Source organism: Alnus glutinosa, chromosome 1 (assembly GCF_958979055.1).
Source record: "Alnus glutinosa chromosome 1, dhAlnGlut1.1, whole genome shotgun sequence".
NCBI classification, from domain to species: Eukaryota; Viridiplantae; Streptophyta; class Magnoliopsida; order Fagales; family Betulaceae; genus Alnus; species Alnus glutinosa.
This window is the reverse complement of record NC_084886.1, coordinates 12,418,800-12,446,387: the sequence shown is the minus strand read 5'-3', so window position 1 is coordinate 12,446,387 and position 27,588 is coordinate 12,418,800. Positions and strand designations below refer to the sequence as shown.

At 34.1% G+C, this 27,588-nt stretch overlaps 1 protein-coding gene and 1 pseudogene across 1 annotated transcript; both read right to left on the bottom strand.

The window, feature by feature from the left end:
• Positions 1-1,034: 1,034 nt before the first annotated feature.
• LOC133873024 (wall-associated receptor kinase-like 10) lies at positions 1,035-2,413 on the bottom strand (annotated as a pseudogene).
• A 15,909-nt stretch (positions 2,414-18,322) lies between these two features.
• On the bottom strand, positions 18,323-25,775 carry LOC133870815 (NAD(P)H-quinone oxidoreductase subunit 5, chloroplastic-like). Its single transcript, XM_062308080.1, has 8 exons — positions 25,769-25,775; positions 25,464-25,675; positions 25,279-25,345; positions 25,144-25,183; positions 24,769-24,901; positions 24,242-24,313; positions 23,997-24,077; positions 18,323-18,812 (listed from the first exon to the last, which is right to left on the bottom strand). The coding sequence occupies exons 1-8, from the start codon at positions 25,773-25,775 to the stop codon at positions 18,387-18,389; spliced, it is 1,038 nt and encodes a 345-aa protein (XP_062164064.1). The 3' UTR covers positions 18,323-18,386.
• Positions 25,776-27,588: the final 1,813 nt, after the last annotated feature.

Genomic DNA, 27,588 nt, shown 5'->3' with positions numbered 1-27,588 from the left:
AAATAAAAAAATTATTTATATATATATATATATATATATATATATATATATATATATATATATATATATATATATATATATATATATATATATATATATATATATATATATAAGTAAATGGTCCAGCCAAACTACCCGTTTAAGGAGTGGTCAATCACTCCAAAGGTGCGGTTGGGGTGGGCCAACCATCCTCACAGGGTGGCTGATGAGCCCCTCACCCTCACCGCACTCTCAGGGTGGTCAGACCACCCCAGCCACTCTCATGAGGGTAGTCCGACCACCCTTTTTATTGTCTTTTCTGAATTTTGAGAGTGTAAAAAACCCTTCAAACAGCTGTATAAAATAAAAGACAAAAGAAAGCTTTGTTCTAAACCACACCAGAGTATGAAAACAAGAGCCTAATAGAGGCACACATGCAGTACAAGAAAAAATTGTCGTTCCTCAATAACTCTCTCAAGCGCGCTGCTCATAGTAATCGAAGAAGAAAAATTTTCTATAAGTTACTTTTTGTAAGTGTAAAATTTGGGTGTAATGAAATTTTGTGTTTGAATGAATTTTTATTCTTTTCCACTATTTACTCAACCTTTGGTTAGTGATTAGCTTCGTGTTCATTTCTACTTACTCATATATGTATCTCATATCAAGGAAGCATATAACTTGTCAAATTCTCAAGGGTTGACGTGAATTGCTTGATCGTGAAATGGATTAACCAAATAACTTGTTCATTTAAGATGTAGTTTAGTTGGGTTGGGTGCTTATCTTGAAGTTGTTGACATGAATTGATATTGTGTTAACGTGGATTAGATTTATTTTTCATTGTCATTAATTCTTGAACTGTAGTGGAAATCTCGAGGCAGGAAAGACAGCTACTCATAGAATCATAGACTTAGTAAAGCAGCTTAAGGCCTGATTTAATCTAGAAATGAACATAGAGCTTTTGGTTATCTTATACTACCATAAGACAATTGGACATATATTATTAATCCATGTTCTTAGATAATTCTTGAAATAGCTAGCTAGTAGAATACAACATAAACTCCAAATTATATAGCCTACAACATGACATTAAGCAAATAATGATTCAAACTGATTAAGAAGATAATAATGGTTGGACGTCTACAGATGAGGTTGAAATTGTAGATGAGGCAACAACATCCCACGGCCCGTGCATTTCTGCTTGGACATATTCAAGCTCTTCATAGTTTTGCTCGAGGTTAGGAGCTTTTTGCAACATTTGAATTGACTCCAACTCCATTGTAACTTCTTTCATTGTAGGTCGTTTTTTCTCGTTTAAGTTCAAGCACATTTTCACAAGGTTTGCGACCGCAATGATCTTTTCTTTCTTGCCCTCCTTCCAAACTTGACGATTAATAATATCAAACAAATTGTTCTCATCCATCGATTGAATGAAATATGTGGCTAAACTTTTGGATTCTTGTGCTCTTGTTGAAGAGATCGCTTTTTCTTCAGTTAACAACTCAGCATGGATGACACCAAAACTATAAACATCACTCTTTTTTGCAAACTGACTTGACTGAAAATACTCAGGGTTCAAGCATCCAAAAGTTCCATGCACTAGTGTGGTTAAGTGAGTTTGATCAACAGCGATGGATCTTGAAGTCCCAAAGTCAGCCACTTTAACTCTGTATTTATCATCTAAGAGTATGTTTGTAGATTTAATGTCCCGATGTTAAATGGGCATGGAAGCTGCTGAGTGTAAGTAAAAGAGAGCTCATGCAACTTCTGTTGCAATTCGTAAGCGCATATCCCATGTTAGTGGAAATTCTTCGGTTTGGCCATTGACATATTGAAAAAGAGTTCCATTAGGAACGCATTCGTAAACTAGTAGAGGAACTTCTGTCCCCAAACAACAACCAATTAACTTAACCACATCCCTATGAATAATTTGTGAAAGAATAACAACTTCATTAATGAATTCTCCGAGTTTTCCTTCATCAATTACCTTGGACTTTTTCACTGCAACAATTCTTCCGTCTGCCAACATGTCTTTGTAAACAGTACCTTGCCCTTCCTGGCCAAGAATTCTATTCACATTAAAAAGACCAGTGGCCTTGTCTAAATCGTTTGAACTGAACAATTTAGTGTTCTCAACATTGGCTTCATGTGAAGATAATTGTTGTTGTAACAATAAACCACCATTTCGTTTGAAGAACTTGTTCTTCTATTTAATCCTCCTTTTTTTTACCACTTTGTAGGACCACCATTCACCAACAAGTAAAACTAATACCCCAAGGCCGCTGCTAATACCTACTTTAAGCAATGTAGTAGGAAAAGATTATTCATTGCAGTATAAGATTATAACAATAGTTTTCTCAATGAAAATGTTGACTTAAAATAGAGAGACATCTTCTCTTAATGCAACAAACTCGTCTGACAAACTATCCTCTCACAAAACGTATATTAATATATATTTTGATTGGTGTAGTATTCCAATAGATTCCGAAAAGAAGTAATCCTAAAAGTGGTTCGTTGATAGAGGAACACAATTAAAATAAATAAATAAATAAAAATTAAGGTTTTAAAGGTTTCCATTTGAATCCTGCTATTGCAACTTTTAAAATCATGATCGTTTATTTGGTCACGATTTATTTACGCCATCTGATTTGAGGAAAAAAAATTATAGGAAAAATGGTGGTCGAACCACTAGCTTCTTGAGAATTTTAGAGTTGTTGGCTATTCAAAAGAGGTGGTCAACCACCCCATAAGCCTTGAAGGGTGACCAAACCTCCTCCAAAGAAACCTCACCAAAACTCATGAGAAGGTGGTTTGACCACCCGTCAAGGCTTATGAGAATGGCTGACTACCGTTTTAGGGTGATCAATTGCCCCAAAAATCTTGAAGGGTGGTTCAGTCACCTTCTTTAGTTGGTTAGCTGAATAATTATTTTCTAAAATTTTGTTCTACATCAAAATGGTTGACTTAGCAAACTATTGGTCATTCCAATATATCCCAAAATCAAATATACTTGAAGCATTCCTCTAGATAGTAGTAAGTGAATTTCAGGAATTTTATTTTATTTTATTTTTTGGAAAATTTGATTGCTTAGAAGGTGTACTATAATTTTTTTTCAACAAAAAATAATAATAATAATAATAACAAAGAATAAGACACATTCACTTGGAAATACTTCAAAGATTGAGATATGAGCACTTTAAGAGACAAGGAGTATAGTTGATCAGAGCCATAACTTTTAGAAAATGTAAATATGGGGAGTCCATTTTGATCCCTATAAATTTGTGCTTTAATTTTAATTTTAATTTTTTTTCTTAAAACATGTGATTTAAAATTTTTCTCCAAAAGTATTATATTAATTCTCCTAAAAGAATGTCCATACAAAGCAAGTAGAACCAATTGAAACAAGCAAGATGAAAGAAAATCAAGGAAGCCTCAAGTATTTTCCAACCCAAGTAACATATCTATGAGTAATGCTACACATCATCCCTTTGTCCTCCTTTTGTCACCCCAAAATTGATGTGGCTCTTAAAATCACCATTGAATTTTTGATATATCACTTTTAGATTTTGATCCAATGATGATTTTAAGAGCCACATCAATTTTGGGATGACAAAAAAAGGACAAGAGAATGATGTGTAACATTAATCCATACCTATAGTGGCCACTCCAACCGAAGGCTTCGAAGGGTCAATTATCCGTCTGTAATAAAAGAAAGACCCTAGAGTATTTTCACAGGATTTATTGAAACCACAAGGTGACGGTCCGAGCTCGCATTCGTTAATATCTGACAAATATGTACAAGGAGATATACACCGTTAGTATCTAGCTAATAAATCAAAAACAAAATTCAGAGTGATCATTAAATCACAAATTTTTTATTTTATAAAATTAAAAAAAAAAATTAATCATTTAAATTGATATTATAATTTAATTTAAAGTCGTACGCCATTACCGCGTCCTTCTAAAAGTTGCCAAGAAGTTCTATGAAGTTGCCAAGAAGACCAAGTTGTCTTCGTCTGGAATAGCCATTATTGATCAATCAGTACCGTACCTCTCATAAATTACTGGAAAATGATCACAAGGAACATGATGGTCCACAATTGTGACATTCCGAAGTAGATGAGGCCACGCAATTACCTCTGATTTGTCTTAAGTTAACTTGACAAAGATCAAACAACCAATATTTAAGTTGATCATCTACCCCATTCATTCAATTTCAAGATTGAATTATATCAAGATAGAGGTGCTTCCGCGCGTGCCCCGGCCTATAGAATATCGCAATTAAAAAGCCTAAAAGTCATTGCATTCATTTCTAGCAGTGGCGGTCCTACATGGAGGCTAGGGGGGGCCCTGGCCCCCCCAAGCCCCAAAATTTTTCCCTAAAAAAAATATTTTTCCAAAAAAAAAAAATTAAAATTTTACCCCTTAACTTTTCAATTTTTTGGTTTTGCCCCCTCAATTTTTTTTCTTTTCAATTTGGCCCCTCCATTTTTAGAAGCCTAGGTCCGCCACTGATTTCTAGCTAAGTGACTGAAAGTGATGCAAGAGAAGGTATTAATAAATCAATATAGTAGTTGAGTTGTCATACTGAATTAATAAATGGCATTTTAATATCTTAATAAATAAGATTTTCACATGAAAAAAAAAATCATGATATTTGAAGATTATTTTTAGAATAATATCTTTTACATACTTTTTTTACAAGTATTTTACTTTGTCTCCAAGCTTAAAGTTATTTATGTATTTTTATTCTTTTCTTCTTTTTTTTTTAAGTATTTTGCTTGAAAAATACTTAAACTTTACATATATAAATGCAGATCTGTATTATTTTGAAAAGAAGTTTTGAAGCATTAATTAAATCAGTACTCTTTCATAGTTATTTCTCTCTGTTTGCTTATTTGGGCAATTAAGGTATTTCTATTTCATATTTGTTATTTTATCTTTTCTTGAATTTCCTTTTTAATCTTCAATTTTTAATTTTTATTGCTATCATTCAATGTCAGAATAATTTTAGTTATACCCGGCGTCCATCTCCACATCTTTGCAAACATCCTATTGGAAAAAGCTTGAGTTTGTTTGGCAAAAATGTTTAGAATTTTTTTTTTTTTTTTTTTTTTTTTTTTTTTTTTTTTTTTTTTTTTAAATGTGTTTCTGTTTTGACATTTGAGTGTTTTATAAATCTTTTATATTTTGAGTCATTTATTAATGCATTTTATTTTATTTTATTTTAAAAAAATCAAATTAGTAAATAAATTATAATTATTAACGAGTTTATAAATTATTTATAATATTTCATTGTAACAATGTTCAACAAAGCAGATCTGCTCCCTCCTCTCCTCTCTTTTTCTTTCTACTTTTCGCTCCTACCATTTCCCTCCCATTCTGGTTTTTTCTTTTGTTTGTAAGTGTTCTCCGACCATATCAGTAAATCTGGCATTTTTGTTATGCATCTGTCCATCTACCTCCGTGTTGTGCCATTCATTTCCTCCCTGGTCGTTGCTACTGTTTGCTGATTGTGTTTTTGCTTTAAATAAGAGTTTTATTCTTTAGATTTTCCTCATGAACGATTTATGGGATGAAGGTTAGTCAAGTGTGAGAGGTTATCTCTCACGGCCTGGATAGTTCGGTGTGAGGTTATTTTTTATGGCCGGTTTAAATAAATTTTTCTAGGATATTTGACTACCCTTGTCTTTGATCTAGTCTGCTCGGAGTAGATCTGCTATTTAACTATTTTTGTACATAGGTTAGGGAAATATGAAAGTCATAGATAACACTTTATTGTAAGAATTTTGTTTGTATCTATGACTATGTAACCTCATAGCATGTGGCTATGATTTTACAGAGCTTTATACTTTGTGATGTAAGAGCTTTTATGATTGTGATATTTGATTATTGAAATACTCAAATCTTTCGTTAAAAATAAAAATAAAATTATTAGACTCTAAATTATTTTTTTCATAGCTTTGGGGTTGAAAGTCCCCTTAGTCTTTTGGGTTTCCAAGTCCACCCGGCCCAGCCATGTACATGGGTCCATGGAATATCCCCATCATGACTATTTCTACACCCTGGTGCACGCCATTCTTAAACATTAAATGTCTAGCTAAAACTAGATGAAGACGTGGTTTGCACACAGAATAATATAAACTACAAACAAACTAATTCAAGTATAATTAATAGAGTTTAAGAAAAATTAGTACCATAATTCAATGTTATCTTGAGGATTTATTGAAAAACAAACCAAGCACAATCAAGTGCTAGCCGCCCAATTTCAAATATTGAAAAACAATAGAGCGATCTGATTTTTATTCATGCATTACAAAGAACAAATCGAACAACACCAATTTGTTAATTGTACAAAGAGATGATGCAAGACAATCCTGATGGTCAATGTATAATGGCAGAGAAATGATATTTGGTCACCTTATGATTGTCTTTACATACCTATGAGTATCCCAGCATGAAGTGGTTATGAATATTTCATCATGTTTACTGTGTTGGCCTAAATTACTAATCGCTCTATGTCATATCAAAGTGAATTCAAAAGTTCCTAAGATATATGTGCAAAAAAAAATAATAATAAAAAAAAAATAGTTCCTAGAGTCAAATTTCGTTAAAACATTTAACAGATTTTGTTAGGTGTCACGTCAGCACTAATAAAAAGATGACACGTTCCACTCTTAATAAAAAAAAATATAAATATATATAAAAAAAATCTCAAATAATGGTGATATATCATTTGAAAAACAACTTTTTTTAAAAAAAAAAAAAAAGAAGATAAGTGTATCATTTTCCTTTTAAAAAAATCAAGAAGATTTGAGTGTGACGTAAGGGGGATTAATAAACTAATGTTTGGGGGTGCAGTACTGATACATTAATATTTTTATAAGACTCTAAATTAATTTTTCCGTAGCTTTGGGGTTGCTGAGTCCTCCGAGTCTTTGGGGTTGGCAATTAAGTCCCCCAGTCATGTACATGAGTGTCCATGGAATATCCCCATCATGACTACTATTTCTACATGCACCCAGGTGCACGCCATTCTTAAGCATTAAATGCCTAGCTAGCATTAAATGTCTACTATTTCTACACCCTGATGCACGCCAAATGTCTAGCTAGAGCTAGATGAAGACAAGGCTTTCAACATAGCCTATGCAATATTAATGCAAATATATATGATTGATGATTTGATGGTATAATTCTATTTATTATACACAATATAAATAATTAAAATTTATGCACTTCAAAGATTTTTTATATTGTTCTAAGCATTTAATTCAAATGAATGTTGGAGAAAAAAATTATGCACTTTAAACTTTCTTGAATGTAAAAATGGGACTTTTAAAAAGAGTAAATAAGTGAAATTTTTTAACAATTTATAGAAGTTGAGATTTTCCATGAATGTGAATAATGATAATTTCAATTTGTAACTACTTTTACCATAATTGATGGCCCTAATTAGAAAATATTTATCAATTTTTTACCATATTAGAGCCTTCATTTTTTTTTTGGTTGATGTTGTGAAAAGAACTTTTATTGTACAATTATTAATTTGAGGCCTTAATTAGAGAATATTTATTAAATTTTTACCATATTATAGCCTTAAAATGTTTTTTTTTTTTAATATTTATTGTATAATAGTTAGTTGGGAGCATTAGGCGATTGCCTAAGTCGTCTAAGGCTATGTACTACTACGTTTTTCCAAATAGACTTGTCTCCAGCCAACCCTAGAGAAAAGACTTTCAGAAAATCGATCTGAGAGGGGGAGGTAGCAGATCTGCTCCCTCCTCATCTTCCTTTCCATTTCTACTCCCCACTCCTACCCTCCCCCTCCCATTTTTTATTTTTTTTTTAATTTATTTGCAAGTGTTCTCCTACTAGATTAGCAATTTTGACATCTCCGCTATGCATCCGTCTATCTACCTCCGTGTTGTGTTGTTCATCTCCTTTATGGTTGTTGCTACTGTTTACTGGTTGTGTTTTTGCTTTGAATGTGAATTTTTTTTCTCCATAGATCTGCCCTCATAGACGATCTATGGAATGAAGGTTAGTCAGGTGTGAAGGGTACAGTTATCCCTCACGGCCTGGATAGTTCGATGTGAGGGGTTATGTCTTTCGGCCAGTTTAAATAAATTTTTTTAGGATATTTGGCTTCAATTGTCTTAGATCTAGTCTGCTCGGAGCAGATATCATCTTTAACTATTTTTGTACATAGATTAACGGAAGGTGAAAGTTATAAGAATTTTGTTTGCATCTATGACTTTGTAACTTCATAACATGTGACTATAATTTTGCAGAACTTTATGCTTTGTGATATAAGAGTTTTATGCTCATGATCTTTGATCAATAAAATATTTAAATCTTTCGTTCAAAAAAAATGTTCAACAGAATATGAAAAAATAAAATAAAGAAATACATGCAACAAAATCTTATGATCAACCAAAAAAATTTAGAACCAGAGGCTAGATTAATTATTGATTAATTACCCTCAATGTTGCTCCTTAAACCTCCTGATCACGACCCCGCTAATAGCAACGTTAATATTAAAAGTGTCTTTTTAAACTCTCCAAACCTTCTTGAGGTGTTGCAAAAGAGTAATGATAGGCGGGGGCCATCTTGCCGGCCCCTGCTCAGCCCTTTCCTACGTGGAAAGGGCCTTTTGCCTTTTAATATATATATATTTTTAAAAAAAAAAACGAAAATTGAATTTTGAAACCTGATTTAGGTCCATTCTATACCCATATCTTCCCCAAACCATTTTCCCCCCAAATTTTTCCCTCCGTCTCTCTCTACATCTCCTCTCCTCAACCCCACCGTGAGCTCGCCACCGTCGACCACTCCACTGTGCGTTCTCCATCTCCGGCCAAAACCCAACCACCATGCGTTCTCCATCTCCGGTTCGGCTCCGACGACCCAACCAGGTTTCAAAATTCGATTTTCCTTTTTTTCCTCGCCTTGAATCCGAAGCCATGCACACCAGCATGGGTTTGGCGGGTCCGTCCGGCGACAGAAAAAGAAAGATCCAGCCGGAAACCCACGCCGGCGTGGGTTTGGTGGGTCCGGCCGGAAACCCACCCACATCAGCACAGGTTTCCGACGGTGCCAAACCCCTTCTGTCCGGCTCTCCTTCTGTCCAAACCCCTAACACTCAACCTCACAAAAACTGTTCTCGCCTAAGTTTTGGGGATGGGGTTTCGATGGGTTGCAGGTTGGGTTGGGGAGGTGGTGATGGGGATGGGGTTTTGGCGGGTTTGCGGTAGAAGGCAAATCAGAGTGGTGGTGGCAACTGCGATTGTGGTGGCGGCGGTTGCGAGTTGGCTTGAGGAGGTGATGATGGGGATGGGGTTTCGGCGGCTTTGCGGTTGGAGGCGAATCGGAACATGTCTTGGGGAGTTTCGGCTTTTTTTGTTCTTTTTTTCATGAATTTGGTGTGATCGGGTGCTTTCAGCCAATAGTGTTTTGATATGTTCTGGTGTACTAAACCGACGTGGCGTGTTAATATTGGGGGGCAAAAAATAGCCCATTTATGCCAATACCTAATAGAAGTTGCACTCATAAGAACATTAAGGGGGAAAAAAAAAAACAAAGAAAAATATCTAAGTAACTTGACTTTTTATTTTGAGTAATTAAGCAATCATAATTAAACTTGAGATTCGTGATAATTGATTAGTGCTATATTGACAAATGCGCACTCTTTTGATGCTGTAATTAACATTATTAATTTTTAAGTTCTATTTCGGCATGAAAAATAATTTTTGTATAACTTTCGTATAATTTTTGTATAATTTTAACACTTTTTTTTTTTTTTTTTTTTTTTTAATATGATTAACTATTGGATCTATTTTCCTATATGTGAGCCATAGCTAAATATCTAATGGCCGATCTAAAAAAAAATAGTTTTTTTTTTTTTTTTTTTTTTTTTTTTTTTTTTTTAACAAGGAAGAACCTTCATTATAATATGAGACCCAAATGGCCAGTCGCAATAATTAGGGGTACAAAGACTCCTAAAAAAAAATTTTAGGACTAAATCCTGACTTGGGGAGCAGCTGCCTTAGCAGATAGACAAATAATAAAGCTTCTCTTTTTTTACACATAAGTTCCACTATAGGAGATAAGAGAGTGCAAGTTCTAATTTAAAAGTTGTTAAAAAGTTGTGGAAGAAGCATTATTCTTTCACTATAAATATATATGGCATGAACTTTATCGCATGTATTATTATTATGAGGAATGCTAGAGCATCTCCTTGTATTCTCTTGATGTTCTCCTAGAATGACATAGATGTAATTTTTTTGATTAAAAAATTACATTTATGCCATCCAAAAGAATATACATGTAAATTTTTAATTACATCTATGCCATTGCAGGAGAACACTAGGAGAACATCTAGAGATGTTTTAGCATTTCTCTATTATCATTATTAGCCTATTATAATTAGGTTTGAACTCAAAATTACTGCTATTATTGGCCAATTATAATCATCTATGGAAAACGTTTTTGCTCCTGTAAAAATAATATTCTATTGCCATACTATGTTGTATTAATTGTACATTCTTTTATTTTTTAATTTGTTTGCTTTCGTTCTCTTTTCCAAGTCATCTTCAGATCTAGATAGAAACGAATGAGAACGACTTTGAACAAATCCCAAATTAAAACATGCTTAAGATCGAGACTTTTATTATGCATTTTAGGTCTATATTTGTTTTCCAAATTAAGAATGTTCATGGTGCTTCAGCTTGACTTTTGAACGTAAATTAAAGCAGATATATGGTCTAAAATTAAGATGCCTAGCTAGCTAAGCTGGCTATTACTAATTTTCTGACTCAAACTGGTTGAACATAGGATCGTGCCCAACAGGTTCTTGCTTTCTTGTTTTCAACAAGTTAGACCATCTTCTTTCACTAAACTACCAAAAAAAAAAAAAAACTGTTAGTATCATTTGAATAATATCACTTTTAAAAGATTATTAATCATAGGGTTGGAATTTTAATTGAAGTGCCATTACCGCGTCCTATTCCAAAAGGGTACGGGATGCTAACATCCCCACAGATTGCTTGACATGAAGTACTATTAATTGCTAACCCGCTGCTTGTACATATAATATTGCATCAATTAAACACAATAGCACAATCATGATCTGAAATACCATTTTCACCGCCATGGATGACGGAATTGTTAAGCAGCTGGATATAAGCCCCAAGCCCCGGCCCGCTTTATACAACGTACGCCATTACCGCGTCCTTCATTCTAAAAGTTGCCAAGAAGTTCTATGAAGTTGCCAAGAAGACCAAGTTGTCTTCGTCTGGAATAGCCATTATTGATCGATCAGTACCGTACCTCTCACAAATTACTAGGAAAATGATCACATGCAAATGGATGGTCCACAATTGTGACTTTTGCATGGGCGCGTCTTATATATCCCAAGTAGATGATCGAGGCCACGCGCTTACTTCTGAATTTGTCTTTTGTTTAACTTGACAAAGATCAAACAGCCAATTAAGTTGATCATCTACGCCATTCATTCATTCAATTATATCAAGATTGAGGTGCTTCCGCGCGTGCCCCTATAGTAGTTGAGTTGTCACATACTGAATTAATTTATGGCATTGTAACATCTTAATTAATAAGATTTTCACTGGAATGAAAAAAATAGTCATGATATTTGAAGATTATTTTTAGAATAATATTTTTCACGTACTTTATTTACAAGTATTTTACTTTGTCTCCAAGTTAAGATTACTTACGTATTTTTAATTCTTTTTTTTTTCTTTTTTTTTTCAAGTATTTTACTTGAAAAATATTCAAACTCTACCTATATAAAGACATATCTGTATTATTTTAGAAAGAAGTTTTGAAGCATCAATTAAATCACACTTTTAGAGTTATTTCTCTCTGTTTGCTTATTTGGGCAATTAGGGTCTTTCTAGCTATTTCATATTTGTTATTTTATCTTTTTATGAATTTCTTTTTTAATCTTCAATTCTTAGTTTTTGTTGCTATCATACACTGTCAGAATAATTTTAGTTATACCCGACGTCACAAACGTCCATCTCCACATCTTTGCAAACATCCTATTGGAAAAAGCTTGAGTTTGTTAGGCAAAAATGTTTAGAATTTTGTTTTTTTAAAATGTGTTTTTGTTTTGAAATTGAGTGTTTTATGAATCTTTTATATTTTGAGTAGTTTATTAATGCATTTTATTTATTTTTTTAAAAAAATCAAATTAGTAAATAAATTATAATTAGGGTTAAACACCTTTTTAGTCTTTGAGTTTTCACAATTTTATTTTTTAGTCTCTGAGCTTCAAATTGCATCACAAATGATATCTCAATTTTAGGAAAAGACTGAATTGGTACCTCAGTTAAGTTTTACGTTCAAAGACTAACGGTTCGCTACGTGTCAACCTTTGAGGTTGACAAGTGGCACTATATAAAAAAATTAAAAATTAAAAATCTTTAAAAATAAATAAAAAATTGATTTTTTTTTTTTTGAAAAATGAGCCACCCTCTTGGCCACCATGGGTGGTTTAGGAAAAATGAGTACCTTAATTCAATGTTATCTTGATGATTTATTGAAAACAAACCAAGCACAATCAGGTTCTAGCCGGCCAATTTCAAATATTGAAAAACAATAGAACGATCTGATTTTTATTCATGCATTACAAAGAACAAATCGAACAACACCAATTTGTTAATTGTACAAAGAGATGATGCAAGACAATCTTGATCGCCAAGGTATAATGAAAGAGAAATGATATTTGGCCACCTCATGATCGTCTTTACATACTTATTAGTGTCCTAGCATGAAGTGGTTATGAATATTTCATCATGTTTATTATGGTTGGCTTAAATTACAAATCGCTCTCTGTCGAATCAAAATAAAATCAAAGGTTCCTAAGATATATACGCAAAAAAAAAAAGAAAAAAAGAAAAGAAAAAAGGATAGTCCATAGAGTTAAATTTTGTTAAAACATTTAACAGATTCTGTTAGGTGCCACGTCAGCACCAATAAAAAAAATGAGACGTGTCACTCTTAATAAAAAATATAAATATATAAAAAAAAATCTCAAATAATGGGTGATATATCATTTGAAAAACAACTTTTTTTTTGTTTTTTTTTTTTAAAAAAAAAATTATAAGTGTATCATTTTCCTTTTAAAAAATCAAGAAGATTGGAGTGTGACGTAAGAGGGATTAATAAACTAATGTTTGGGCTGCAGTACTGATAAAATAATATTTTTATAAGACTCTAAATTAATTTTTCCATAGCTTTTGGGATTGCCAAGTCCCCCGAGTCTTTGGGGCTGGCAAGTCCCCCCAGTCATGTACATGTGTGTCCATGGAATATCCCCATCATGACTAGTATTTATAATTTTCTACACCCTGGTGCACGCCATTCTTAAGCATTAAATGTCTAGCTAGCTAGAGCTAAACGAAGACATGGTATGCACACGGAATATCTCCATCGATCATGACTATTTCTACACGCTCGTGCACGCCAAATGAAGACATGGCCTATGCAATATTAATGCAAATACACATGATTGAGGGTGTAATTTTATTTATTATATACAATATAAATAATTAGAATTTATGCACTTCGAAGACTTTTTATATTATTCTAAGCATTTAATTCTTCCAATAATTTGTAGAAGTTAAGATTTTTTATAAATGTGAATAATGAGACTTTCAATTTGTAATTACTTTTACCATAATTGAGGGCCTTAATTAAAAAATATTTACCAATTTTTTACCATATTGGAGCCTTCATTTTTTTTTTATTTTTTTTTTATTTATTTTTTGTTGTTGTGAAAAGAACCTTTATTGTACAATTATTAATTTGGGGCCTTAATAATTTATTAAATTTTTACCATATTAGAGCCTTAAAATGTTTTTTTTTTAATATTTATTGTATAATAATTAGTTGGGAGCCTTAGGAGGCTGCCTAAGTCATCTAAGGCTATGTACTACTAAGTTTTTCCAAACAGACTTGTCTCAGCCGACCTTAGAGAAAAGACTCTCAGAAAACAGATCTAAAAGCGGGAGGGAGCAGATCTACTCCCTCCTCTTCATCATTTCTCTTTCTACTCCTCGCTCCTACCCTCCCCCTTCTATTTTGGTTTTTTTTTTTTTATTTTTTATTTGTAGGTTTTCTTTGACCAGATCAGCAATTTTGGCCTCTCCACTATGCATCCGTCCATCTACCTCTGTGTTGTGTCGTTCATCTTCTCTATGGTTGTTGCTGCTGTTTGCAGGTTGTGTTTTTGCTTTGAATGAGAGTTTTCTTCTCCATAGATCGGCCCTCATGGACGATCTATGGGATGAAGGTTAGTCAGGTGTGAAGGGTACGGTTATCCCTCACGGCCTGGATAGTTCGGTGTGAGGGGTTATCTCTCACGGCTAATTTAAATAAATTTTTCTAAGATATTTGGCTACCCTAGTCTTAGATCTAGTCTGCTCGGAGCAGATGTGCTCTTTAACTATTTTTGTACATAGGTTAGCGAAAGATGAAAGTCATAGATAATATTTTATTATAAGAATTTTGTTTGTATATATCTATGACTTTGTAACCTCATAGCATGTAGTTATGATTTTCCATAACTTTATACTTTGTGATATAAAAGCTTTATGCCCGTAATCTCTGATCAATGAAATACTCAGATCTTTTGTTCAAAAAAAATGTTCTACAAAATATGGAAAAATAAAATAAAGAAATACATCCAACAATATCTTATGTTCAACCAAAAAAATTTAGAGCTAGAGGCTAGATTAATTCTTGATTAATTACCCTCAATGTTGCTCCTTAAACCTCATGATCAAGACCCCGCCAATAGCAACATTAATATTGAAAGTATCTTTCTAAACTCTCCAAACCTTCTTGAGGTGTTGCAAAATTATGGGCTACCAATTTGAATGGTGGAAAGGTTTATAGGAGGGGATTCGGATTCTATCTGTAGTCTAAAACAGCACCGTTTTAGACTACAGTAGAAGCCTAGTGACTTAAATGTGAACCTTTCTTTCCCTAAAACTCTAAGCTTTCATTTTTCTCTCTCCCTATCAATTAGTGTACTTAGGGGTGAGCAAATTATCTGATTACCGGCTACCGAAAATATGCCGACAGCCACCGAACCGACTTCAATCGCTTATCACCTACCGATTAATTATAAAATCAAAATTAAAAAAAAAAAATTCAACTTTTCAGGTCGGTTACCGACTTACCTGACCTGACCAAGGCTTAGTTTTTTTAACAAACTAACAAAACGACGCCATTTTGAATACCTATATAATCTAATTTTTGGAAACCCTACCATTCACTCCACTCAACCATCACCCTCAACTCAAACCCACAGCGCCGTCTCCCCGCTAAACCCAGAAACCCTAGCCCGTTCGCCCCTCCCCCCCATTCAACCGTCCATTTAAACGTCTTTCAAATTCCATGCTTTTTAATTTCTTTGCCTTGGTTAACTTTCCCACATCAACCAAATTGATCGGAAGTACTGCGTTTGGGGGTTCATAAATCTCATTGACCTGCCATTCGCTTCTCTTCCATTTTCAGCTTCTCTACCAAAACTCTCTCCCTCTGGTTGCTTCTTTGTAAACCTTGTACAACATAGATATATGTCGTTTATGCTTTTCTCTATTTTTCGATCTACGAAACTCTTTGTTATCGTTTTCTAACTGATTTAGATCCTTGTAGTTATTGTTATTACATATTTCACATAATTTTATTTTATTTTCATGTTTTGAGTTTTACTTGGTTTTTTTGGATGTTGCATGTGTTTATGGGCATATCTGTATGTGTTTGTATTACCGTTTTATCCGACCGACTATTACCGATTTTTCGATTTTCTCAATTTTTCCGACAATTTTGAAATTAAAGTTTAACGGAAAGATGTCGGATAATTATTCGACTTTATCGACAAGGGCGGGTCGGTAATCGGAAATGCTATTTTCGACAACGACTCACTCGATACCCACCCTAATAAAAGATTGTGTACTGCCTTTTCTCTCTACCTGATTTCCTTCTGGCTTCCTCTACTCGCGATACTCTCTAGCTACACAGCACTTGATGTTCTTCAAATACCCAATATTTTATCTTTTTTTTTAAAAAAAAAAAAAAAAAAAAAAACTATTTTCATGCAATTTTAATTTATGCTTCAACTTTTAAAAATAATATTTTAAATTTTCACATTTTTTACTTCATTAATTCCATTTAAAAAGGATTATGTGTCCCTTAAGCATATAAGAAACAATTTTTTTTTTTTAATACTATTAAAAAGCATGTGATAGCACATACTATAAAAAGCATCGACAGCCTAAAGCAGAAGATCATATATACTGGCTAGTGCCAGCTGCACATACTAGTTATTGGAAAAATTTGATACCGACAATTACCAAAGTGACTTGCACAATATATATATATATATAACTAACATTACAAAATGTTGAAATTGAGATGACCCACCTATAAAAAAATCTATCTTTCAAGTATTGTTTAGTTTGGCTTCAATATATATATATAAGAGAAAGAAAGGTATAATTTAGTATAAATAAGGGGTATAGTACTAGTAGATTGGATTAAATAGGATTCCTATATGATTAAATTTCTATTGCATGTGTTTGATAACATCTCAATTATACTCTCTGTACATATCTGATGGAAGATACATGTATAGCCTTGTTGCAGGCTTTGGGGACATCACAAGCTTCTTTGTTCATGGAATTCCAACCTCATGGCAGTTTGGTAATTGGATCTGACATTCTGAAGGAGAAAAAGAAAAATAAACTCGAACCATTTAAATTCGATCACCAATAATGATCTATAGGCTGAAACTAGAAACAAAAGAAAAAGACACAACAGTAGCATACAGCCTGAAGAAATATGATCTATCAATCCAATGAATCAACAATTTCTCAACAGAACTGATTCAATTTGCTATAACTAACTTAGCAACCTTGAAGAGAACCAGAAGAACAATAAAGTACATGTGCAGCTAGCATCTAATTACTCAGATAGATGAAACATACCTCTAGCAATGTGATGTAATAAAAATCCTCCATATGCTGCATAAGAGCAGTCCCATCTCAAATTGAACGGTATATATTTATTTCAGTTTGTAAAACCTTTTCAATAAGTTCCTTCTCACCTTTCATCTGTATAAAATGCTCTCAATCAGAATTTCGTTCAGAAATCAAAATGGTGCAACTGGAATGAATATAAACTCATAAAATCATATTTTCAGCAGTATATAAATTGTTGATGAAGACTATAGTTAATGTATTGAATCTGTAAGAATTGAAAACACTCTATAGAAGAATTGGAGAATTCAAAATACTCTGCTTGGTTAAAATGCAAGTGCAGAGATTGTGTTTCTATTTATACAGTGCAAGTTACACGTTGAGCTTCTTAAGCTAAGAATAAAACAAACTTATGAAACTTAGTGCAAATAATAAACAAACAATTAACTAGATCCTATGCTGATTACATCAGAAAACATGGAGCCAGGAATCCTGGACTGCAGGCGGCTACTAGCTGGAACTGTGGACCGATTATTAGGCTGCTGTCTTCCAAGGTGATTTCTGTATATGACATGCTGTAAGTAGGGTTGCTGATGCAGAGGAAAGTTAGAGGATTATTGAAACGGCTTTGATATGCTGCTAGGAGAGTCTGCTAGAAACTGAGCTAGGTTCGGATTACACTCCTCTGCATGATGCTCTGCATGGTACTGATTTTGAAGCTGATTCTGAGGTGGTGATTTTATCCTCTTAACAGAATCAATAGGTAAAACTCATTGAATCTCTCATGTGACCTCAACTCAGCCTCCCTAGATATTAGACTTCATGTGTTGATCACAATAACATACTCAAAAGAATTTTAATTGCAGTGGCATTGAATCGGGAATTCTGATGTACTTAGCATTTAGTAATTCCTATTCAATAAAATCAATTTTTTTTTTTTAATAAACCAAAAGGCATAATGAAAATTCAGATCTAAAAACCAATTATGCACTCCAACGTCTAAAATCCAATTAAATTTTAAATGAAACTTTTCATTTAAAGGTCCCAGACATGAACATTTTGTAAAGTATTTGGTTTAACTGCTTTTAGTAATGTCTAAACCCAACGATTCAAGGCAACGATAAAGAATCCTGGAACAAGTAAAGACCGTTTTCAGTTGTCTCAAAAATAGATCATAATTAATCAAAATAAATTAATTTCTTACTTCTTAATTTTTTTTTTTTTAAAAAAGTAATGATTTGCAATTAATCCTGCTGTGAAAAAAGCTATTATTGTGAAAATCGGTGAATACAACCAACTATCATTAAGAATTTCATCTTTAGACCTAAAACAGGCAAGGGGTGGAATACCACAAAGGGAAAGTATCCCTAATAAAAAAGCAGTTTTTGTAATCGGCACATGTTATGTTAAACCACCCATAAGAACCATATTCTGACTTTTGTTTGGAGAATATCCAACAATCGCTTCCATTGAATGAATGATTGATCCAGACCCTAAAAACAGCAATGCTTTTGAATAAGCATGAGTAATCAAATGAAATAAAGCAGCTCGATAAGACCCAATACCGAGAGCTAACATCATATAACCCAATTGAGACATTGTAGAATAGGCTAAACTTCTCTTAATATCTTTTTGAGCAAGAGCTAAAGTAGCTCCTAATAGTAATGTTATTATACCTATCAAAGCTATTATATTCATTATGTAAGGTATAACTATGAAAAGAGGAAGAAGCCAAGCTACAAGAAAAATTCCTGCGGCTACCATAGTAGCAGCATGTATAAGCGCTGAAATAGGAGTAGGTCCTTCCATAGCATCGGGTAACCATACCTGAAGGGGAAATTGAGCGGATTTAGCAATTGCACCATAAAATAATAAGAGGGCACACAAAGTAACAAATAAAAAATTAACTTCATTATTATAAATCAAGTTATTGAATATCTTAAACAAATCTCGAAATTCGAAACTGCCCGTTATCCAATAAAGACCTAAAATTCTTAATAATAAACCAAAATTTCCTACACGATTAGTTACAAACGCTTTTTGACAAGCATTCGCGGCAATTGGTCGTGTGAACCAAAAACCTATTAATAGATAAGAACAGACTCCAACTAATTGGTCGTGTGAACCAAAAATGATACTTGTGATTTTAATGCCACGTAGTATGAGAAAAAAAAAAAACCTCAATTTTTTCTTTTATAAAAAAAAAAAAAATGACTCTTTTAAAAAAAAAAAAAAAATTTAAAAAAGGAGAAGCCTGCCACCCCGTGGCAAGTAATTAGGCCACCACCAAAAGGCCTTAAAAAAATAATTGAAGATTGGCCTTAGAGTTGCGAAATCCCTCCAAAGGCCAAGAGTGGCGGAACCACCCAAGTCACCTCATGGCATATGCTCTACATTTCATAACCCAAGGGCCAAAGCCCTTTTTTTTCTGAGCGGTTTTGCCGTTTAGGGGCATATGCTCTATATTTTATAACCCAAGGGCCAAAGCCCAACGTTTTGCGAAACTTAAAACTGAAGGGATGATGGGATATCAAATTACAGAGAGAATTAAAAAAATGCACCTCGAGTTGATACTATTTAGAAATTGACTTCTAGTCAAGACAACACTCAAGCCAACAGAATTGAAGCATTTATGGCGCCAAGCACAGATTTATCTGAAGATTTTTCTCATATCTCTTTGGCCTTATGTTTTGCAAGTGGTAGATTCATTGCTTGCAACTTGGGTGGGTGGGTTGCGCTATCTGTTTGCTGTAGTTGATAACTTCTAATCAATTGGTGCTATTTGCTGGACTGGACCCTCCAATTGGCATTCATGTAGATTCCTAATAAATTAAGATCGTCTATAATTATTTATCTGAATTTAAGAGAATTTTGGTAAGTAAATAAAATCCACACGATCAACTAAAAGTTAGATTGTCCAACCACTTATTCGGTTTGGACTAAAAATGATGTCAGGCCATGACGTGAAGTTTCTTCAATCGCAGTATGTTTCTTGTACGTACGTGAAACGTGTATAACGTGACCCTTCCAATCTCCCGTCCATATTCTAAAAGTCAGACCGCAAAGTAACCACTTGCTACAAGTCATTGTGCCTTCTATTTAACGATCATCTCCCAACTCATTTTTTCTTTATGTTCCCTCCACTTCAGTCGAGTGTGCCTCCTTGCAAAATCAGCTCTTTCTCATTTTTTCTTTAAGTTCACTCTAATCGAGTTCTACCTCCTTCGAAATCAGTCTCTTTCTCGATTACACATTTCACTTCTTTCAAAATATATTCAGTCTTATAAATAATTTATCATAATTACTCATCTAAATAGTTTCAAATTTAGACAAATAACTACATATGATTTGATGTGTTGATAATTTGGCTAGTAAAACAGTTGTTTGCTGGTGAGCTGAAGCTAGCTGTTCCGTTCAAGTCAAAAAAACCCAACTGGCTCGATCGGTCAGTGGTGACAAGATCAAACACACAAGCTACTTGTTATGCCAAGTTTCATATATATATATATATATATATATATATATATATATATATATATATATATATTCAATCAAATTGACATTGTGGATAGCGAAAGAAAAAGAAACGTGCAGAAGCTTTTACGTTTTATTTAATGAAAAATAAAAAAAAAAATCCAAATATATATATATATTCAATCAAATTGACATTGTGGATAGCGAAAGAAAAAGAAACGTGCAGAAGCTTTTGCGTTTTATTTAATGAAAAATGAAAAATAAAAAAAAAAATCCAAAAATGTCAAACTTTGATAAAACTGAAATTCATAAAAAAGTTTGTATAATGCTCAAACTGATGCTTTAAGCTCAATTAAGAACTGTTAAAATAGGATTAAGCGACGTGAAAGCTTACTAGAAAAAATGATTGAGGTCGTTGTCAATTAATAATGGCACAATAGACACTCAAATTGCTGTCAAAATTCTACTGCGCGTGTAATTTTTTTTTTAACCCACTTGTTACCTAGCATTTTGCTGCAAGTTACTCTTAATTACCCTTTGATTATAACTTTCATGTACATAAATTCCAAAATTATATGTAAGTTGAGTTGAGGAGACAAATTATTTGATTTCGGTGTTTGAATCTGAGTTATTGCATTGTCGTGTAGTCCATGAACCACGCGTACAAACAAAGATTAGATTATAATCATTAGGAAAATATATGCAAAACAAAAAACTTCATCTTTTCCTGCTTCTCTAGACCCCAAATTTTCCTTGACTAAGTTGGGCCACGCGGAATAGCTATTCATTCAAAAAAGAAATAAGCTATTATTGGTGTGACACCTGAGAAAAATAAAGGAATTCGAAAATTAGAAGCATAGAAATATTGAGATAAAATATTAAATTTATACACATAAAGAATGATAAACTTGAGCACGAAGGACCGAAAATCAGAACTGAAAGTCAAAATTTCCAAGTTTCTACACAAGTCTTGATCGGCTGAGGAGAGGGCTAGATCGACCGAGAGAGTCATACCACCTATAAAAAATATTTTCGTGCGGGAAAATGAACAGTTGAGATTTGGGGTTGGTGATCTCGATCGACTGAGCAACGGTGTGACACGCATTTAATGTGGTAGAGTGGCGATTTGATCCAAGTTGATCCGCATTTAATGTGGCAAGTCATGATCTCGATTGACTAATCAGCGACAAGACATGCATTTAATGATATCGAATCATGCTCGGTGGATCGAGCATGAGACTTGATCGACCGAGCTCGAGTTATATCGACTTCTTGAGCCAATTTACTGAAAAACTTGAGAAAAACCTAAGTTTTCATATGTTTGTCCCTAGGCTTGAAAAACTAAGAGTGAGGCTGAGAGAAGGGAAGAAAGAAAGAGAAGGAAGTGGGGAAGCAATCTAGAAGGAAAAAACCCTACTCTTTCGTAATGTTATTTGGAACTTGAAATTTTAGTTGATACGTATTGTGTATGGTTGGATTGGGTTAAGCAAGTGTTTGTGAGTGTCTGATTGTTATGATAATGGAGGATGAGGAGCTTTCATGAGGTTGTTATCATGAGACAAGGAGGTTTTGTAAATTAGGGTTTTTATGAGTGCTCGGCCTGGCCCAATGTTGATCGCCTTTAGGCCCTGCCTACCGCTGGCCATTGTTCAGCACAGCCCATCGTCGACCATTTCTCGACCTAGTCTCCAACCATCCTTGGCCTAGCTTGTTGACCACCACCCGACTCCATCTCTGCCCACCACTCAACCTTGCCAACGTCTGGCCCGACGCATAGTCAACAATTGTTCGGCCCAGACTCCGGTCATCCACGGCCCAACTCATCGATCACTGCTCCGCTCCATCTCTAGCCACCCTCAACCTCAGCCTACTGCTGACTACTAGCCGTCCTCCGACCGTAGTGTTTGGCACCTACGACGACCGTTGTACTAGGCCAGTCTCCAGCCACCGCTTTACGCTGATGATTGCCATCTAGTACTCTTTCCTAGCAGTTTAAGCTTGTAAGACAACTAATAATTTAACATGATATCAGAGTAGAATTCATATGTTTAAACTCTTAACTCTATAGTCTATCTCATATTTCAATTAAATATTCCACGTGTTAGACCATACTTGTTGAGAGAAAGTGTTAAATAGATGATAATATTCATCATTTCCTATCGGCTTAAGTTTTTGGGACAGATGATCATTTAACACCAACCACCAATCATTTTAGAGTTATTGGGGCACACAAACTTGTGCAACAAATTTTTTAGCTTATATTGCAAAAAAAATATATATATAGATATCATTCACCCCTAATCAAAAGATAACATCAGTCCATTTTCCTTATAAAGGTTGTCAATGAGTTCATCAGTAACCAAGCATGCTACACGATATCTCAATTTACTCTTTTATCAGTAATGTCAAAACATCAAGGTTAGAGAGAATGGAAGGACTTCCACTTACCAAATGGAAATGGGATAGTTTCTTTACACCAGAGTTATAACAAGAACTGGTAAACACGAGTTATCACCAGAAACTGGGAATAAAAGATGTACATGACAGCAGATCCTCATATGTGCTAAAATAACAAGCAAAGATAAACTCTTGACATGCAAGAAATATTCTTCTAAAAATCCCCCCATTCTCCTTCAATAAACATATTTTTCCCTGACGAAAGTATGAATGGTAGATTAATACTTCCAAGAAGCCTACACTTTGCCAACTTAGTTCACCCTCCTTGATATACTTTCCTAACATTGACTAACGGGTATAACAGATAAATGAATGAACTTAGGCCACTGAGGAAGGCCGAAATGATGTAAGGTGAAACATCTTCTCCTTAAGTATCTTAATAGTGACAGTTCACATCAGTTGACATGGAGTTTCTTTCAAAGGATAAAGGAACTCATTCCTGAAAGTTTGCAGAACAAACCTAAGGACTTCATTTGCATACTAACATCCCCTTAAACAATGGACAAACATGAGATATAAATGGTTTTACTCCAATGGCAAGATAAGTAGACACCACTCAGTAAAATCTGGCTTTTTGTTTGGTTTTGAAATCTCTTTAAAAAGAAAAAAGTTGAAAAAGCAATGTTGTTGACAACGCAAAAAGAATTAGGGCTTTGAAAGCAAAAACCTCCTGCTACTGAGCATATTTCAACTTCGTTATTAGAAGTCTCTGTCATCAACTCATATTTTTCCCTTTGAGGCAAAGAGACACAACATCCAACTAGTCGAACCCATAATCTAAAATATAAGCATTAAGCATGAAAATGGGATTCCCACAAGTTATATTGACAAGTTATGCATTATATTTTTACTACATATCGCCCACAGCATGTCCATGCAAGAGTTGTGAGTATTGCTTTTCCATATAAACAAAGAAGCCAGTTGTCTACTTGTGGTGCATCTGTAAATGAAGTGTGGTCGAGCTGCTCTTTAATGATTTGCATTCTTTCAAGGAGTTTGCAAGAACTCAATTTGGTATGTTTAAGAAACATAACTGAACAAAAAGCCCAAATTAGGAAGGTTAAGAAGCCGAGAACAAACCTCAGATTCGTAATAAAGCCCAGCATACAGAGAAGCATAGAAATACTCATTCTCCCTTCCATTTGAAAATGCAGCAACAAGCTATGCAGTAAAACCAAAATTTACAATCAGATGAAGTTCTTGGAATTATATGCAACCATACTGCTCTTATATGGTAGCTCTTGAAATCAACATGTGCCCAGTTCAAATGACAAAAGAAACAGGAAAAAACTCAAGACTTTTAGGTCAGAAGCATTAAATCAAACCTTTTCAGGATCCCCGCCATTTTTAAACATGTTATAGGCTTCCCGCATGATGGGTCGTGGATCTTTGCCAACCTGCATTCAGTTATTAAGTGATTACATGAACATTATTATTCTTTGCACAGTTAGCACTTGGAGACAGAAAAAGGATGCCATTATACTCTAAATAGACAGAACCATAAAATCCCACTAATTAAGTAACTTTGTTCAGGATACCAGGTCCTTTACCTACAGATGCCCATTAGTAATCGAAGTGTATGCATAATCATAATGTAAACTACTTCGTCAGGTTGGGGATCACCAAATCAATTTATGCATATGCAGGCACATAAATACATTTTTTTGCATCATGTCTCATGCACAGGGAAATATCCATCGGTTGGTGGCTGGCGAGTTAAGTACTCAAAATCAAGGCGTGTGGGCCGCCTAAATTTGGTAATTTTTTTTTTTTTCTGGATGAATAACTAAGTTAATCTTTTTATATTTCAATAGAGTCAATGATGATGTTGCTTCTTTAACAACAAACTTACCTCAAGAAACTGTTTCCTTGCTTCGTCAACCCCACATAATTGGGCTTCACAAAGAAAGCACCATATGGATTCCTCTGTGTCATTTGGATTATGTGCAACATCTAACCGGAATTGCTCTGCCCCTTCTTCAAACCTATGGAAAAGAGAAACCCGCTTTAATCTCCTCACAACATTTTGAGCTTCATGTTTTATCTTGTTTACGTCTATGGGGAAAAAGGAAAAGAATAAATTAGGGAAAATTGAGCAGAGTTTTCCTCTTTACTCGAAATAGCGATTTTCTCTAAGTTCAAAATTCTGCTTGTATTTTCTTTGCCAAAGTATTCTCAGTAACCAAACAAAGGCACAAAGAAAACAGGACCAGTAAAGAATTAATACCTATCAAGATAGTATAATGACAGCCCCCTTTGCCAAAGATCTGACAACAACCATCACCAATTCAATCTGATCTAATTCAACAGATAATATATCCAAATCACAAAGATCCGTTATCAAAACTTCCCTATAACCTACATGCCTTCTGACGAGGATCCAACTCAATTGCCTTATCGAATTCCACCAAAGAACCTGGCACATCACCCTTAACAATAACAAACACTCCAAATTACACAAGCCAAAACTAATTATAAAACAAAGTAGAGAAAGAAAGTGAGAACTAACATGTGTAATTAATTAAGTACATGATGAAGCTAGAATACCTGCCGAAAGAGTAGCATTCCACGTCGAATGGCAGAAACGGCTTCGCGGGCATTGTTACCCCCAGTTAAGGTGTCCCAGATTCCAGAAACTGAAGGGAGGAACAATCTTCTGGATAGAGTTGGCGGTGGGGTTTGGTGGCTATGAATTCTTGAAAGATGGGTGGTGAAGAAGTGTGAGCCAGTGTGCGTTTTGAATGGAAATGGAGGTTGGTCTCAATTTTCCACTCCCATTCTCTCATTCCCGAGTTACCCATTTCAAGGTTGCCCCTCTCTTCCATCCATGGCCATGACCCACATCCTTATACCCGCCATTTCCATGTCCCCTTCTTCACACTTCTCTCCCTCTATACCCAGAAAGAGAGAGATAAGGCGCCGAAGAGTAACTCTTTATGGTTAAGGTTGATCCGGCAATTCTTTCAGTTTCAGTCTTGTCAAGGCATAGTATAAAATAACATAAATTAATTTTAACTGATTTCAAGTCAGATTTATGGATAACATAAAAATTGTCTAACTTAATGTTGTGATTTGGGTTGGAATCGTATTAAGGCATGTATATAAGACTATATAAATCAATTTTAACTCAATTCATTAAATTAAACAGGTCCAATTTAATTAAACAAGTTAGGCCATCAACCCTAACCACAAATTTCATGTTGAATTCTTGTCGAATTTACGAATCTTATAAAAAATTGTCAACATTGGTCTATTATTTTATATGTTCCTAAATATAGGTTAAATGGCTAAAAGGTACATGTAGTTAGGTCCTAAATCAAATTGTTGTCTCGGTTTCAAAAAGCGTCACAAGTAGTACTTATCTGCAATGTATATTCTCAGTTGATACTTCTCTTAGTCCTCTGTCCAATTTTTTAACGGATCTCTATGTCACCAACCTTAAAAATGTCGACATCTATCTCAATTGCCACGAGCCACGTATCACATATGATACTTATAATTTCAATACCACGTAGTATGAGAAAAAAAATAAAAAATAAAAATAAAAAAAAAAAACCTCAATTTTTTTTAATAAAAAAATGATTTTCTTTTTCTTTCTCTCTTTTTTTAAAAAAAAATAAAAGAAAAAAAGAAAAATGAGTAGCCAGCCACCTTGTAACCCTGGGAGATAATTCAGCTATCTCCAGCCACTACCAAAAGGCCTTTAAAAAAAAAATAAAAATAAAAAAATAAAAATAAAAATTGAAAATTAGCGTTAGAGTAGCGAAAGCACTCCAAAGGCCAAGAGTGACGGAACCACCCAACTGCCATGAGCACGGCATCACTTCCTATACTTCATAGAGTAATGATTCACTACCACCTAAATATACAACTTTTTACCATTTTACCTATGTGGTAAGGTGGTCCTTCACCTTAATTTATTTTTAAAAAATAAAAAAAAAAATTCAAAAAGTAGTGGGGGACCACTTTACTACATAGGCAAGATGGTAAAAAATTATATCTTTAGGTGACAGTAAATCATTATTCTACATCATAACCCAAGGGCCAAAGCCCTTTTTTTTCTGAGCGGTTTTGCCGTTTTAGTGGACTTCATTTAGGGGCATAAGCTCTATATTTCATAACCCAAGGGCCAAAGCCCAACGTTTTGCAAAACTTAAAACTGAAGGGATGATGGGATATCAATGGTGTCCAAAATATTAGAGAGAATTAAAAAAATGCACCTCAAGTTGATACTATTTAGAAATTGACTTCTAGTCAAGACAACACTCAAGTCAACAGAATCATTTATGGCGCCAAGGACAGATATCTCTGAAGATTTTTCTCATATTTCTTGGGCCATGTGTTTTGCAAGTGGTAGATTAATTGCTTGCAACTTGGGTGAGCCTTTTTTTTTTTTTTTTGGGTACGTTAGAAAGCAACAGATACAGAATAAGAATTTCAATATTTACATATGTGTGATGCCAATAAATATAGTTTGGAAGAAAACCAAGTCCCCACGAGTTACCCAATAAATACCACTTTTTATGCAAAGATTAAATGGTCATTCATAAATTAGGCTTCAATTTTGAGCCACTCTTTGCAGCTGCATTTTTCAGAACAACCACTATTAGATTGACAGTGGTTTAATGTGACCTAAACATTAGTTCATAATAACATGAACTTGCATGAGTTC